At 43.0% G+C, this 17,683-nt stretch overlaps 1 protein-coding gene across 4 annotated transcripts in view; it reads left to right on the top strand.

Moving 5' to 3' along the window:
* Positions 1-17,683, top strand: part of RCAN2 (regulator of calcineurin 2) — a 223,897-nt gene that overhangs the window by 129,534 nt on the left and 76,680 nt on the right. Inside the window, exon 1 of one of the 4 annotated variants that reach the window (XM_084889848.1) lies at positions 709-1,203. The exons of the other annotated variants lie outside the window; for them this stretch is intronic. Within the exon in view, the coding sequence (XP_084745974.1) occupies positions 1,117-1,203 (87 nt within the window). The 5' untranslated portion in view covers positions 709-1,116. Of the gene's footprint in view, positions 1-708; positions 1,204-17,683 lie in introns of those variants that run through there. 4 annotated transcript variants of the gene reach the window in all.

Raw genomic sequence — 17,683 nt, 5'->3', positions numbered from 1 at the left:
AGGCTATTTCTGTTCTGTTGTTTCATTCATTAGGCAGTTACTGACTTCCCCTGCCAGGCACCCTGCTAAAGGCTCAAGATAGAAAGGCGCATTATCCACAGCCCTGCCCTTCAGGGACTCGCAATCAGAAAAAGAGAAAAGGCAATAGGATGTGTTCAGTCTCCGGCGAAACAGAGCCCCGAAGCGCTGACCATGACCCACATCAGTGCGTCGGCCCATTACATTCTGCCATCTGTCCCCGCCTGAGACGTTTGCCGTAACTCCTCCACGGGCCGCTTTTGGTGTGAATGACCTTGGAGACAGCCTGCAATCCCGAGCTCGGAAGGGTGCTTTTAGAGTTACTGGTCTGCACTTATGTGCTTCAAATAGAATTTCACAAACCTCTAATTATCTCCTCTTACCAGGCTGCCTGAATGACTGACGGTTAGCTCTTTAGTCCCTCCAAGAATGGATTTCTATTCAGCCGCTGCCCGCGATGCATTAGGATGTCCAGAACATGCGTGGCTGCTCCGAGCAGCACAGGGCAATTAACAGAAGGCACGCAATTTGCAAAAACGCCTCAACTTCCTGCTCATCTCGGGAGGCAGAAAATTGTCACACCTTAATCTCAGGAGGCTCATCGGCTGAATTATCCCCCCTCCCACGCCCACACCCCCTCCCACAAACAAGAGCCCCCGGTGTCAGCTTCTCCTCCCTGCTTTTTGCAAACATAAGCACTCGGCTGAAACAACAGCTATGACTCAGTTCCTAGCCAGCGCTGCCTGAATTGATTTAGTCTGAGTTCAGATTTAGCACCTAATCATGTTCAGTTTGCTCCACTGCACTGCCTAGAGATAAAAGGCACGGGGGAAAAAATAGCTTCAGCTTGTGTCAGTCTTTGTGGTGATGTCATTGCCATGAGAAAGCCGGCCCTTCTTACTCCGCGGTGCTGCCTCAGAGGCGGCGGGCTGTGTGCGTGCAGCCAGCGGGCTCCAGGTGCCGAGCGCCAGCCGTGTCCAGGGCAAGGCAGGCAGCGCCGGGCGGACCACGGCAGCATCCACCTGGAGGCTCTGCCCATCACCCTGTCACACAGGACTTCGAGGCTGCCTAACTCTTTTTGAAAAATCAGGAGGGGGAATGCCGGCCCCTAGCATGGACTGTGATGTCTCCACTCTGGTCGCCTGTGTGGTGGATGTGGAGGTCTTTACCCATCAGGAGGTGAAGGTATGCACCTGCAATCTTATTTTGCATGATTGCTGCTCCTGAAGCTGCCGGGCAGAGCCTCTCGAGCTTAAGGAAACATGACTTTGTTTAATAGTTCGCAGCTCACGGTGTGTGCTAGAAATGCATGTGGTGAGTGGCTGGCTGTATTAATTAGAATAAGTTAGAAGGGGGACCAGCGCATTAATTTTGACTGCAATAAGGTCGACTATTGTCTGGTTTTTGTTTTTTGTTTTTCTGATCTTTTCTATTCGGCGATTTCACAGTAGACATGTTTTTGTAGTTTCATATCTGTGTCAAGAGGAGAATTTGTCAGTGCTTCATGTTCGGAGGGGTTTTGACTCAATGATTAAAGGAAGACGGTGCACATAATAAATCTCCCATCCGGGACACCCTGTAGTGGGACAGTAACCGCTTCACGGCATGTCATTTAAAGATGCCACGGTGTGGTCTTCAAATTGAACAAAAGCTGTTCTAAGAATGTCAGTTTCCAGCTCTCTGGTAATCGAAGTTGGAGAGCTTCTGCCTAAATTTTTATTTTTTATTTTTGTCAAGCAAAGGAGTCATGTCCCTGAGCGGTGGTACAAAAGAAAGTTTAGGCATAAATAAACGTTGCATCTGAGGACTTAGAATTCCATGGCACTGGTCCCCACTGATTGTCTGCAGGAATTGTTTAATTGTCATGGGTGATCGTCCCCGGGTGACATTCTTTCTCCTTTATTTCCCATTTTGTGTTATATTATGAAAAAGGTTCCACGCATGTAAAATGGGAATTTTTATTTATTCTCTCATATTTAATGTACGAATGAGCAGGAGCTTCTTATTTACACGGTTTTCACACACAAACACACACACACACACACACACACACACGTCGGTTGCTCATTGTGTGATGGGAGGGAGAAAGGGGGAATTATGTTGCATAATCATTTTCCATCCTTGCCTTAGTCTTTATTTAAAGGAAGACCTTGAATTCTTTTCTGTTCAGTGTGCAGGTGACACTCTGGTCCTTCCCAGGTGGGGATTTATATGTTCGCTAGCATAATGCATGGCTCTGTCATTCAAGATTGGGGTTTTGGACCTGCTTTTGAAATGGATTCAGAAATCTGAATATTTTAAATGGGTGGCCCTGCATTTACCAAACTCTCCTACCGGTGCTACAGAAGTGTCTATCACCTGTCATATTGAGGTCAGAAAATTAGAATATAATGGATTGGTGCTGCCTGTGGTTGCATTGGGAATGGAAACAGGCATGCAAAGGCTCACGGTCCTTCCAGGTGTACCTGCCATACGCACCCAGAAGTGAGAGCAGTCGTCAGAGCCCCTCTGGTTTAGCACCAGTTTCAAGTTCAGTGTGGATAACCGGGTAGAGGTATCTTCCCACCAATGCTGGAAAAGAACTAAAACCTCAGAACTCTCTTCCATCCTCCACTGTTCTCTGTTTTTTATGTGCTTGCTCTGAAAATGTCTAAACTTTTTTTGGTTCAAGAACTAATAATGAGAAAATATTTATTGCACATACGCAATATGCCAGGCATGATGCTTACATGGGAAGACGTTTAAAATATGCTTATATGACATATGTATCCCTGAGAGTCAAAAAAATAATCACTTGCCCAATATTTCTTAAAGACAGAGAATGCTTGTGGAATTAGAGGGACACAAAATTCTTACAGCTGGTTTTATCTGAGTGGCTGGGGTGGCTTCATGGAGAAAGTGGGTATTTGAACTTGGTGATGGCTAGATTTTGGTCCAGAAAGAGGGGAGGCCTGGGGATAGGGAGTCATTCCATGTTGCAGTAGAGTGAGTCAATGGATTTGACTGCAGTAGGATCTGAGAGGTGGGAGGGGCCGCAGGGGAGGGAAGTGAGTCAGGACCAGATTACGGAGCAACTGATGCCGTTCATCTGAAATGTATGAGGTTTTTCTGGAAAGGTTCCCACCAGAAAGATGACCTAACTACCAAACAGCTCTAAATCACACTGTTTCTTTGGGGTGAGCTACTTGATCTTTCTGTGCCTTACTCTTCTCGTTTGTAATGTGGGGAGTAATAGCAGCTCCTACCTATTTGGCTTGGTATAATTGAAGAGAATTAGACACATAAAAAAATTAACATAGTACCCGACACATATTTATTGTTTAATAAATATTTGCTATTGCCACCATCATTATTGTCATCTTTTAGACATTCTCTGAAGGTGATAGATGACTTTTGCCAATTTATTGGAATACCCTAATTCGGAGATAACAATGACAATCCAGGATACAGAAGTGTTTTTTCTCCCATTCCCCCAAAAAGGAACACACACACACACACACACACACACACACAAGCAATTTAGAAAACATGGCCCTTCCTTTCAGATATTTAATCATTTAAGGTAAAACAGTGATGTTATCAAGCTAAGATCCACTCTGTGCTTATTTTTTAAAAATGAATAAAGTAAGGTGGGCCAAAGAGGTTTGTGGAGAAAACCTATGTGCTCCTGGTTCAAACTTGGGCATTGCTCATTGCCATGTTCAAATGTGAAATCCTGCCACCAAACAAAGTTTCTCCAAAGGAAAACTTCATTAATTGCCAATAACAGACACATGCACATGACGAAACCAGAGCCCCTTTCCTTTGAGGCTTCCGTATTTTCTGTCAGAGAAAAGGGAGGCTTCTCTAAGGCGAGGGTTTGACTGGACTGCCTGCATCCAGCTTGCCTCGTCTCACTGTCTTTACTTCCTTCCTACCGGTAGCCCCTGGAGAAGCAGCCACCCCGGGTTAGGCAGTCAGCAGGCACCCCTTGCAGGTGCAGTGGCTTATCTGAAGGGGATGGAGGCATGTGCAAATTCAGTGTCTGATCTTGACTAAGCCTGATCTTCAATGGGGGAATTTCAGCTGGTTGCACTGGGGGCCCTTCAGACTCCAATGTCCTTAATGTTGGCAAAACTGCTAGAGCAATCGGACTAAAAAGAGGAAGAAATCAGACAAATGGGGTGCTGCCATATTTGGCTTTCTTCAGAAATTCCATTAGTGGTGTCATGAATCTTGCTGTCTGTTTTATGGCATAAGAGTACACAGAGATGAAGAAATATGAAACCCTTAATAGAAGAAAAATGATATAATGAGCTGAAGAGAGAGAGAGAGAGAGAGAGAGAGAGAGAGAGTGTGTGTGTGTGTGTGTGTGTGTGTGTGTTTTGATTTTTCCCCCCCCAGTATATTTCTGAAAATAGTTGTCCACCACCCCAAGGAGCCAAACCTTTGGGAAAATGAAAGGGATCCAAAGGTGGGTAATGGAAATTATATTTCACTTTAGTCCAGTGGTTCTTAAACCGGATTTCACCTTAGTGTCCCGTGGAGAGCTTTAAAAACTATTGGCGATGCTCAGGCCCCGTGCCCAGAACTTCTGCCTTGGCTGATCTGAATGGAGCCCAGACTTAAGTTATCATATAAAGTCAGTGTCAGGTCTCTTCTAGACACAGGTAAGTATGGGCGCTGTCAGTCAATCATTGCCTAGAGCCTTGGTTGGCAAACTGTGACTTGAGAGCCACATGTGGCTCTTTGGCCCCTTGAGTGTGGCTCTTCCACAAAATACCACGGCCTGGGTGAGTCTATTTTGAAGAAGTGGTGTTAAAAGAAGTTTAAGTTTAAAAAATTTGGCTCTCAAAAGAAATTTCAATCGTTGTTGATATTTGGCCCTGTTGACTAATGAGTTTGCTGAACACTGGCCTAGAGTGACCTCCACGTAAACTCCAACCCACATCTCCCCCCCCCCCCCCCCCCCGCCCGCTGAAGGCTTGATGCGTGTAGTTTTAGAAGCTGTCAGAAGTGTTGAGACTCAGCTAATTCTGCTGGATCATAGCACCAAGAAAGAAGAGGTCATTAGGCCAGTGGAGTTCTGCCCTGTTATCTTTCTCTAGAAGTTCCATTGGCCACTTTTGCATGGATGGCCAGTGGAAACAGCTCTGGGGAGGGGACAGTTTATTCAATGTCACTGTTCCAGTGTCATTCTGAAGAGAGCCAGGGGCAGATCTGAGGGGAAAGCCTTCCAGGAGAGGGAAGAGTAGAAACAAAGCAAGACAAGGTTGTATTCTTACCCAACCCTGTTTTCATCTATTTTAATCGTTTATTCATTCAGACACTTAATGAGACTAACACTATCTTATGGCGTGTTTTATTATTTATTATATTTTTTTAAGGGTGCTCCTTTTTAGAAATGGTGCTTGACCTAATTCCCCTCGCACTATATTTTAAGGTTGTTGGTTTCTATGGGGAAGGGAGAAATAATAAAGCAGGTATTTGTTCTCAGCATAATAATTTTTTTTTATATACTGAAATCTGAGGATTTTTCTTTCTCCTTCTGAAAGCCAAGGCTTTTTGTAAGGTGACTCATAGTCCTACTTTCTCTCCTCTGCCTTTGAGACCTTCCCAGTACCCCCCTAATCCATGTAACATTGGAAAAGCCTCTTAACTGTTCTAGATACGTGGTAATCATACTGAGAAAGACGCTCCACCGCTTTGCATGTTGTTTTCCTTTTCACACAATGGTATGATGTGACTGACTCATAGTCTGTGTCATGCTGCTGTGGGAGTTATGGAAAAAAAAAACCAGCACACTGTGGTCCTTCTGTATAATGAAACCTCTTTGTCCTTGGCACCACTGGAAATTTCAAATTACTTGCTTTGTGTGGGGGGAGTCACATGAGGAGAAGGATGGAGCAGAGTTGGTGTCATCCCCTTTGCATTATGATTTGAAGAGGGACAAGTGGGAACTGGGTACTGGGAATTGATGTGAAGAGAAGCTGGTAGGTGTCTTTGCTGGGAGAGCGGGTTGACCTCCATGCCTATTTCTTATGCTTACTGCAGATGCAGTGTTGGGGAGAGGCTCTGGCCACCAGCATGACTTTGTGGCTCTGCAGAACTCTCAAGCTCTTCCAGCAAATTCAAATACCATGTGTTCACTCAGTAACAGAAGAGGTCGAGTTGCATATGATTGAGTTCTCAAAAACTGAAACCCTCTAGAGAGATTCATGGCAACTTTTAGTAACCACCATGTTAACAGAAACCCTCATTCTCTATTCAATGGATAGTGAATCATGTCTGTTACATATCTCTAGACCAAAAGGGAGCATGCGGGAGTATGGGGTTGGAGGGTAGGGTGGCGCATTTGCAACATACACTAACAAATACTTGCTCTTCCTCTGACAATAAAATAGAGTAGAATTGAGACCATTTTGAAAATAAATGAGTTATACAAAACTGGATGTTAAAAAATGAAGCCTAAAAAAAATCTGACCATTCTTAAATGTGCAATATAAGACATTTTCTTGCCTCTGAAGAGAGCAAACATCTTTCATGTTGTGAGAAGGGATTTTATGCAAATGACCGGTGCTCCCTGAGAAGGTTAATAGGTGATTTCTCAGCCACCTGTCATGTGAGGAAAAGACAAGGCAAAGTATTCAGCTAACGACATTGTTAGGCAGGAAAGAAAAAACAAAGAGCTTGCTTTTCTGTTTAAGAGTCTTTGAACTATTGGAAAGTAACTGAGACACAGACAGTTGTGACCTTGAACTTGAGTGTCAGATTTACTACCTAGTACTTAAAAGCCACCACAACAAAACAGCATCTTCATTAGCATTGTTGTCCTAAAGAAACAGATGTTAATGTAAAACTAAGAGAGTTCTATTTGCATCCTCAGTGATTCTATTTGAGTACCACTATCAATAATTCATGATGGGCTTTTTAGTACTTTCTAATGAGGCTTAGAACAGACAAAGAAGAAAGGATATGATAGCTTAAACATTATCACTTGACATGTCTGGGTTGTAATCTCAACAGGCATTGCATCTTTGTGGTCAACAGCCCAGGTTCCCAAGCAGGTCTTACACTCTTCAACCCACGTCTGACCCAGAAATGGCCCTGTAAAGGGACAATTTCTCTATGGATTCTTTAGATAAAGGGAATGTAGCCTTTTTCGGCTCTAAATCTAAGCTGATTCCAAAATACAGTGTAAAAAATGTCGAGATCATTTAATGAGGATTTCAAGCAGATAAAAAGTTACAGACACTCCACTTCATCTAGAATGGAGAATTTATTTTAAAAGCATTTGAGAAGAAAATAACCACCATATCAGACCTTCCCTAGAAAATATTCACTATATGTTCTTTCACATTCCTCTTTTAGGGCAACTCTATCAAGAGGGAAATATGTGTATGAAAATGTATGTATGTATATATTATAGTCTCATGGTCATAGAAGGTTTTTTTTCTGTTCAGCTCTGGCCTACCTAACTAGCTATTAGAAACTGTGGCTGTTGACCATCTAAGAGATTTAAAGCATGGAGAAGTTTCCTGGCAAAATAATTGAACAGAAGCCTAAACAACTGCTAAACAATTCCTTCAGGGGGGGAAATACTAAGACACTCATGGCCTCTTTTTATTGTTAAAATACCAAAAGAGTGTTTATAGCCTTAGTGTCTAGTAACATAATTACTCTCTCTAGAATCTCACATGCAAGCTCCGAACTGAGCACATTTTTAAAAGGCTTTTAAAAAGATCTTGCCTTTGAGCTTGCAGAAAGGTGACTTGAGCAAATCTGTCCCTCAGCTGTTCAATTGGACTGTGGACCAGTCTCCCATTTTCCCTCAAAATGATCCTCCTTAGTATTCTACTTGTCCCAATAATAGGGTACTTTTCTGCTTAGATGTAAAATCCCACCTCCAATCTCTGGTGGTTCTAAAATAATAGGGGAGCGGTGTTCATGTTGGGCCCCAAAGATTTAAATTTGAAGGGGGCATTTACTAAATTAGGCATCAAACCATCTCCCTTTATGACAAATATAAATTCCCAGAGATGTTCATCTCTATGGATCAGTACTAGATGACGTCAAGATGGACAATTTAAAAGATTCTAACAGCTCTTCCCATTTACTAAATATTTCCAAGTGCCGGGCACATGGCACACACCAGGTACTCCCTGTCATCCCCATAGCAGCCCAGGGCATCTGTTTATCTGCCCCTTTATAAACAGGTTCCTGAACAGAGAGTTAAACTTTTGCACAAGATGACACAGAAATGGGACTCAAGCTGTGGTCTGCTTCACTCTTGCATTACCAAAATATCCCTAAGGATTCATTAACCAACTGTTAATCAATTATTGGGCATGAGGGGTAGGGGGAGAGAGAGGGATGTAAATCTTAGAAGATAAGACATTGAGCTCATATGTAGTATTTACTGGAGGGATCAAAACTATGCTTTTGTCCTCTGTTTCTCATCAGAGGTGGGAGTACTATTACATAAATCAGTCATTGAAATCACTTAATTTTTCTCAATAAACCTAGCATGTGGCAGTTCTAGGCATAGCATCTGTTTTGGATTTTGTTTTAAAATTTGTGTCAAATTTTAATTATGCCGTCTAGTTGGAAAAGAAAAAGTCTTCTCGAAAACCCGGGGCTCACCAGCAGACTGAGAACCCCGCTCTGAGAGCACCTCCACCTGGTCCCAGTGTCACCAAACTTTGACCGCTGACTTGGTGAGCGGTGATCTATGAAGTACATTGGAGCAAGTGGTAGGGAAACTGTTAATGACCATGATAATGATAGTGCTCTCCAAAGTGTACAAAACTCAGCTTTCCCACAGGAGATCACCAAGGTGTTCAAGATCACACAGTTCGTAAGGGGAAAGTTGGTCTGATCTGTTCATGCCACAACATGGACCTCTTGGTGTATTATTATAGCCTGCATCAATAGTTCATCTGAGGGGACCGATTTCACCCTCGGTGACTTCACTGTGCCTTTAGCTATTGACTAAGACAATCATCTGAGGCCACCTTTCCTGGAACAGGATGTGCAAGCGATGAGCAAACTTAATAATAGCAATAATGTATTGAGCACTTCCTATTTGTCAGGCACTATGCAAAGTGCTTTTATTCATTCATTTTTACATCAAATATGTATCGAGTGCCTTCCATATCCAAGGCCTCACACTAGGCTCTGGACATGTAGAGATTAAGTCCATTGAATGCAAAGGCCTGTGCTCTGCATTAAGCAGGGCTGCCCTTTATTTCACTCAGTCCCACTTTGCTTAGAAAAGATGATGCTGTCTCGACCTCCAAAGAGGTCTCCTTTGCTGATAGGGCATGTGAGAAGGAAGCAAGCCCAGCCTCCAAGTCAGACTCTTACCGGAAAGGGGCTGTGGCCCCTAGTGGGTCTGCCTAGGGCTGGCCAGTAGTGTGTGGGTTCTTGACTCTGTGCCGGAAAGATTTCACAACACAAGTCCAGGTGAATTTTAGAGGACTTTTATTAAAGCTGGGGACAGTGAAACAAGGAAGGGCTGGGGGAAAGAGCCTAGGCTGGGCTGCTTTGGCTCACTAAGAAGTCAGAGAAAAGGAGGCCATGGGGACAGGTTCAGATGAGCTGCCACTGCCCACCGCTGCCCTAGTTACAAACTTCGTGGGGTCCCTTAGAGTTTAGGAGATGTATGCCTATGGGGGAAGAAGGAGGGGAAGGGAAGCACGGGTGTGCTCTCCAAAGGGAGAGAGTGCTCACTGGACCTTCATTTTGAGAGGTTTTAAAGACTGTTTAGGGGAGGTCTTAGAGGAAGAGCTCTGTAGAATATTCACCAGCTTTATGCTGATGTAGCAAAATAAGGATTATTTTTTTTAATTCATCTGTCTTTGAGTGTGGTTAGCAAATGGCACTAATTGAATTTCTGCTATCCATTGCCCTGAGTAGGATGACTTAAGCTATTTACCCTCTAACTGGGGAGAAGTGCAAACCATTTATTCTTAAATGTTCTTGGTTTAGAGAAGATAGCATTTGCTAGATGGCTGCAAACTGCTTGGCATCTAGATTTTTTAGATGGCTATAAACTGCTGTTTCACTGTCTGTCTCAGTATCCCTATTCTGCTTGTCCTGGCTTACTAGCCTGTCTCAGTACATCCTGGTTGAAATTCTCTGTTTTCCCACTTAGCCATTTACTATGTAAAGAGACTTACCTCATTTTCCTCAACTACAAAATGAAGAAATAGTGCCTACCTGGTAGGTTGGTGGTAAGGATTATATGCATTGGAGTTTATAAACAAGTTACAGTTACTGGCAGACAGAACATACACAAGCAATATTAGCCCTTATCGTTGTCATCATCATCATCATTGTTAATACAAGCAGACTTCTTACATGGAGTTTTGAGTTTTCTTGCCAGGGCACTTTACTTTACCTGCTGTAATTATATCAGACTCTTCCCTGCAGTTTCTAACTCCTTTGGGGGCAGCAGTGGCCTACCTCTGTGACACTCTGAGGTCACAGAATCAGTGTGAAGCAAGTGGCTAAGCAAGAGAGTGAGGAACCACAGACCTCAGGCTGTGTCTCCTCCCTCATCTGTGACTTTTCCTGCCTCTCCAAGAGTCCTTGGGAAAGGGGTCCCTTTAAAGCAGGTGACACCAGGAAATTACGGGTCTGGATGGACAGGAAGTGTCGTCCTCACTCTGCAGCCATGGGGTGGGGATGGGGCAGGTGTAGAGATGAAGCCCCAAGGAAGTTGCTGATGTTGATTGAGTTAATGGAAAGGGAAGCAGCCTGAGTGAGCCCCCACCCTCCTGGCCAAAACTCTGAGGCTCAGTGGCTCCCATCTCACTCAGAATAAAACTCAAGTTCTTGCTATGGTCCTCGATGCCCATTAGACCTTGCTCAACTGCCTTGCCCATCACATCTTCTCCATGTATCTCTTCCTCTCACTCAGCTCTAACCACCCTGCTCCCTGCACAGGCAAAGCACCTCCTTGAACTTGCATTCCTGTACCCTCTGCTCAGAATGCTCCTCCTCCTGGCATGCCCCTGGCTTGCTCCTCATTCATCATAGAGCTGTTCTTTGACTGCTAAATCAAAAATAGTACAGCCTGCTGGTCACTCTACACCCCTCTCTCTGCCTTGATTTCCATCACAGCACAATCACTAGGTGACAGAGTCTGTTTATTTATTGGTTCATTGTCTAGTTCTTTCTCCCCACCCCTGAACACAAGCTTCAGGTGGTCGGGGGCTTTCCCCTTTATCCACTTCTGAGTTCCTAGAGACTCCACGCAGTAACACCAAGAAAACGTGTATTAAACAAATGAGAGACTCCCATTCCAGTAACCTTGAACATGCTATTAGACCACTCTCTTTGAAAGGGATGGTCTAGATTTCCAGACCCAAGGCCAGGTTTATATGGCAGAATACAGAGGTTTTAAGGCAAGATGTCCAATAAGGAAAGCAGAGATTGAACTCAGAAGCAATATCTTCAGATCTATTTACATCTGTCTCTGAGCAGGAATTTTAAGTGGGGTTATAGGCTGCTTTCATCACAGTAATGCTAAACTATAATTGCAGTACTTTTAATATTGACCTTCACTTCCCATTTCTACTTTAAAACTGTGGAGAAAGGTGGAAGTTAGATTAATTACCCAAGCTGAGCTCAATTTCTCTTTTGCTTAATAGGCATTTTGCCCTAGAAACTCCATGTTCTGCCATGCACGCTTGCCTCTGACTGTTTACTAGCTTGTATTCCAAAACTAGTAAACTATTCTGTGACACTTTAAAAAAAAAAAAAAAAGCTAAAAGTCCTACTATTCCATTGCCTGAATGAATACACAGCAGGTCTGAATTATTAATGAGAGGGATAGTGGATGGTCTGTTTTATATTCTCACGTTGTAAGGAAAAGTGCCGAGCAAAATAATGCTGTAGTGCTCAGCAAAATAACATTCTATATTTAAGTAACACTTCGCATCAGCAACTGTCCACATTGATGTTAGCCTCAGAAGACCTGAACCCTCTTTCAATAGATACTTCCTCATGCCACCCTCCTGATGTAGGTGGGAAGTATTATTCTCTCTATGAGAAATTCAGGTTAGAAATATCCCTTATACTATGCTGGAGTTGGTTCCTTTTGACTTCAGATTTTTATTGCATAGTTTTTGGATGTGGAAGCAAGAAGCAACTTGGTTTCGTGGAAAACAACTTGCTCTTTGAAAGCAAAAGGTCCTGAATTCACACTACTTCATATTCATGACTTTTTCCTATGTACAAAAAAAGATACAGATTTGGGGTAAGAGCTGTTAGGTTGTAGGTAATCAATAAATTATCACTGAAGACTGTGTATGGCATTCGTGAGGCACCTGGGCCATTCATTCCACATTTAACAAACATGGCGGAGCACTTGCTAGATAGTAGGCACTGCTTTAATCCTTGGGGTTCACGAACTCAAGAGGTTCATAGCTGATGGAAGAGTGAAGATAGTGAATAGACACAGAGAATTTAGAAAATGCCACCAGTCGAATAAGCCCAGACCACTGTATTCTCTGAACAGCTATAGGAGAGTGGTCTAGGATGATGAAGAATTACCCACAGAGATAATTAGAGTTACAGTTTTACAGGCTAAGTAGCTGTTGGGCAGGTGAAGGAAATGTGGAAGTAGGAAGGAGTACTCCTTGGCAAGGGATGAGGGGAGCACCAAAGCAGAAATCCTAGGGAGAGTGGTCACTTCTAGGAAATGCAGCCCTGGTGGATGCAAGATACAGAGTCTGGGCCCACATTACAAAGGAGCTTTGGACCTTATGGATTTGACCATGGGAATAAGCAGGGGAGTGACCCCTCCACCTCATCTGACAGCAGGTCCTCCGGTTTTAGTGTGACTGTGCTGCACCGAGGCTGATGTTACAAAGAGGCGAGTAGAGGGGAGGGGCTGCCTCATCTCAGCCAGACAGGAGGAGGGCCTGCGAGACTCAGCGGCAGTGTCCCAGCATCCCTGAATCACGTTGATTATCTTTTGTTACTCCTCTGTCTTCTCCTTTCTTTCTTTTTTTAAAGAGGAGAGAAATCAAAACAGAAAAGAGGCCATCCTGAGGATGTCATTAGGTTGCCATTCAACAAGGTTGATTTGGGGGCAGAGAAAGGCATATTTGTTATTGCTACACCCAGGGTGTACAGCAAGTGCATTTAAACGGCATGGTTGATGGTCTCCTATGGACTCTAAAATCAAGGCTCCAAACCCTGGTGCTGGCCCTGGGGAATCACTTAGTCCACATGTGTCAAACACAAGGCCAGCGGGCCAAATCCAGCCTGCCAGGCCTTGCAATGTGGCCCGCACCACGCTGTCATCACTGCACTCTGCTGTCAGTTTATGACATTGTCAGTTTATGACTGTTCAGTAAACCATTCGGCCCGCGATTTAGGCTGGATTTTGGATTTTGGCCCCTTCTCTGATTGAGTTCGACACCCCTAGTGGGTGAGGGACGCTGACTTACAATCCCATTCTGATATCCTTTATCCAAAAAGTCTTCCCCGATGCCACTGCAAGCTTCTCACAGCTTGGAAAGAGAAATTCAGTGATGTTAAATGCTGGACCTAGAATATTTTGGGCCTCTCATGAGAATAAACACCCATGCAAAAGTAAGCCCCAAACCCTCAACATTATTGCTAACATATGTTTATGGAGGCTCATAGTCCCTGAGCTCAGCATACACAAAGCAGAGAGAAAGAGAAGTCTGATACCTTGTCCTGGTAGTCACCTATTGCCATCATGCCAGCAGTTTGGCCTCAGAGCAGTAGCTACATTTAGTAGATGCTCGTTAAAAGTTAGCTGAAGGAGTGAATTAATGGTGATTGCATTTGTTGCAGGCCTAGCGTTAGGCAACAGGATGAAAGAAGGAGGCCAGTTGAACCTCTCTGTGAGGGCAGGCTCCAAAAATTGTCCATATCACCTCCTCTCAGATTCACCTGGACAAAGCATGGGCCCCTGGACACATCAGGGTGCAAGACAGCCTGAGAATGCCATCCTGTTTCGAGATTCTATGATAAACAGAAGAGAAAGGTGGTTATTGAGGCACAAGGAGCAATTTCTATAGCAGGTGGCAAATGTACCCTTTAAATAAGGGACTTGAGAAATCAAGGCTCAGAATTCATATATGTTAAATAACATCCCAGAAGGTGCTAATGGAATCTCAAAACACACATTCTTAAAAGAAGCTTGTCAAGTTTCATGAAGCAGGTAATTATGTCATTGACCTGAGATCTGAAAGGCATGGCAGGTATTGGGCACTCTTCATTGTGGCTTCTAGGTCATCTAGGGCCATTAGGGACCAGCAGGCTGCCTCTCCAGTCACCCTCATACCTTGGGATTGGCTGTTCTTCCATGCTGATGGGGCATTCCACACATTTATCCTGCTTTACATACTACCACCATCTAGTGGGTCTTTCTGTCTGTTGGCAGAAAGATTTTTATTAACACATGGCAAGACCATCTCCAATCAGATCCAGAGTATCATTCAGATCTTTTGCAGTCATTAGATAGGGCTAGAGTTATGCTAAATAAGCCAGCAAGCTTCTGCCCAGGTGAGTACTAAGAGGTCTCAGCCTTTCTGCATCTTTATAGATGCAGTGGAACCTGTGTGCAGCCATTGGCTGTGGGAAGACTAAAGGGGACCAACTAAGGAGGCAGCAGCTCTAGGTGCAGGCTTTCAGGCCACCCACTTTGGGCAAATAATGGAATCTTTCTGAACGTCCATTGGAATACAAGATCCCTAGATGAGCAGATGGTGGTATTTATCTGGTAGAGGGAATGGATTTTAAATAGGCTGGGTTGCCCCTAACAGTTAGTACTAGTTTTGTGGTCTTGGGAAGTTGTTGTTTTTTTACTCTCTCAGTTACAGTTTTATCATCTGTAAAAAGGGTATACTGGTAATGTTATTCTTTTGGGTTTTGTAGATGGAATAAGAATGTACTTAAAGCGTGAAGACACTCAATAAATGGCTATTGTTTTTCTTGCCTCTTTCATTTCTAAACTTTGATAATGAAAATCCCCTAAATCAACTAGAGTCCAGTAATGAGATTTAGCTGGTAAAGACACAGCAGTTCTGCTATATTGAGAATCACATATTAGCTTCATCCACAAATTGTACAATTTCTGATTAACATGTCTGCATAGGGCATCATCCGTTTTAGTAGAAAAAATCTATCAAGTTTTTCTAGAGTGCAAACATTGATAACTCATCAATTTCTCCCATGAAGTTACTAATATTGACAATATCAGTTGCTTCCTTTGGTTCAACACTGTGGCAAAAATTGAAAATTGTTAATAGCAGCTGTTTATTGACTGATTCTAAGGAGAGATAAGCAAACAGCCATCTTGTGTTAACTAAGAGATTGCTTTGGAGGAAAGTAGAACCGGTCTTTATACTTTTTTTTACATACATTGGAAAACAAAGTTTCTTCCCTGAGTATGTTGGGTCAGGACACTGTGTGCTCTCATTCAATCCTCTTCCTGATGTGTATATTATAGAATAGAATCTCTGGAGCACAAAAAGGTTTATTATGACTTCTTGATGCTGTTCCGACAATTGAAAGTAAATAAACTCAAAAGGACTTTAAGCTCTTGAATTCTGAATGAGCACAATATAACAAAGAATCAACTTCCCCTTGAACCTCTTGCTTAACCCACCTAAGCAGTCCTAGCGGTTATTGTCATTATGTGGGCATGGAACCTGAGAGCATCTTCACTCATCAACCCTTTTATTGACTTCTTATGTAAGCAAAACTGAATTTTTACAGGTCTTTTTTTGTACTTGAATCAAGTTCCAAATCTGTTTGTGAGTACTAAAATGAATTGTGTAGTTTCCTATAGGAAAAAAAAAAAAAACACAAAAAAAAACCTTGATACCTTAAAATCATGGTGTCTAGCAGAGCTGACAAGTCCAAATGCCATGAGAAGGATGCATGGTTCATACCAGGGGACTGCCATGAAGCACAACTCACTTCAAGTTGGGTAAATGAGGGCCAGCGTCACCTAAAAGATCCGAGGGCCAGCGTCACCTAAAAGGCAAAATGTCCACCTGTGAATCAGAGCCATAGGTGGGTTTGTTTGTTTTTAATCCCCGCTGGAGGATATATTTATATTATTTTTAGAGAGAGGAAGGGAGAGCAAAAGAGAGAGAGAAACATTGATGTGAGAGTAAAACATCTATCAGTTGCCTCCCTTATGCACTCCAACCAGGAATCAAACCCGCAACCCAGGTATGTGCCTTTTCTGGGAATCCAACCCTCAACCTTTTGGTTTATGGTATACGGGACAACACTCCAACCAACTGAGTCACCTGGCCAGGGCCAGGGGATTTTATTTGTCCTGTATAGTATTGTTTTATTAAATTGAATTCATTACTAGCCTTTTAAAATTAGGGAGATTTTATATTTACAATCTACATCCCAGCTTCTCTTAAAGCATTGATAGAACTGACATCATTGAATCTCCTTTTCCACAAGAGAATGACCTCCCAGATGGGATAAGGATTTAGCAAAGCAACATTTGGACAGTCTTCATAGACTCTGTTATGATCACCTCAGGACTTCATTTCCTGACTCAAAATGAGCTAAGCCTGCCTTTTTCAACAGAGCAGGCATTCTCCAATCCCCACCATTCTCTATTGGCCTACACTTCGCCTCCTCCCAGTATATAGAAATCAGTGGAAGATAATGCTGGAGTGATGAGTGAGGATAGGTCATGCTGTGGATGACTTTGAGCAAAGCATTTGCAATTAACCCCAATTAACCTCATTATAGTATTAAAAGCCATAATTTAGGAAGACCACAATGCTCCAGGATTCTAGCTTAGATGTGAGAGAAGTGAAAACAGGGTGAGAGATAAAGGGAGGGTAGGGATATCAGTAAGGAGGCTGTTACAATTCTTGAAACACCATATCTTTATTTTATATCCCTCATCTTAGTCCATCATGGAAATCCTGTAGAGTGAACTGGAAAAAATGCTGGACTAGACATCAGAAAACTGGATAGGTCTGCCTTTGCTAGCAAAATGCTTCCTATGCCTCATTTGCTCATAATGAAATAACAATGAGGATAAAAGTGACCTCTCAGGAAAGAATTAAGTATAACATTTTGGGACATTCTTCACAGACTACACTATCATCACCTTGTGACCTTATTTTGTAAACTTCTCTTCATCCGAAGGCTCACTTCCATTCCTTTCTACTAATCACTTTGATTTGATTCAGTTATTTCCAAGCATGGAGCCCTTCAGGACTTCATATTATTTTTTTCCTCATTAAGTGAGGCTTTAAGTCAGGATATCAGGGTTAGAATAGACTTAAGAGACAACTAAGGACCCCTTACTTACTGTAGCCCCTCCCCTCCAGTATTCCAGCCTCTCCTTGAACCCCTCCAATGATGGAACCCTCACTCTTTACTGAAATGGTTTTTATGATGACTCACTTGTTTTCCTGATACCCTGTAACTTGAATTCATTTATCCTAGTACCAGTGTGAGCAAACGGAGCAAGTCTGCTCTTTCTTTGCTGTAAAAGCACTTTTGTTCCTTGAAGACAGTTATTCCGTCTTTCCCTGACTTCCAGGTCTTCCTCTCCAGACTACATTCAAAGGTTCTGCAGGTTATTCTTCATATATCGTGGTCACAAGTTCTGCCTCCCATCCTGCAGGTTTGCCCAACTCATGTCCTATTTCAG

The sequence above is a fragment of the Pipistrellus hanaki genome, assembly GCF_964339955.1.
Source record: "Pipistrellus hanaki genome assembly, chromosome: 7".
Classification (NCBI taxonomy): Eukaryota; Metazoa; Chordata; class Mammalia; order Chiroptera; family Vespertilionidae; genus Pipistrellus; species Pipistrellus hanaki.
The sequence above is the reverse complement of the archived record's forward strand: the minus strand, read 5'-3'. Positions and strand labels throughout refer to the sequence as shown.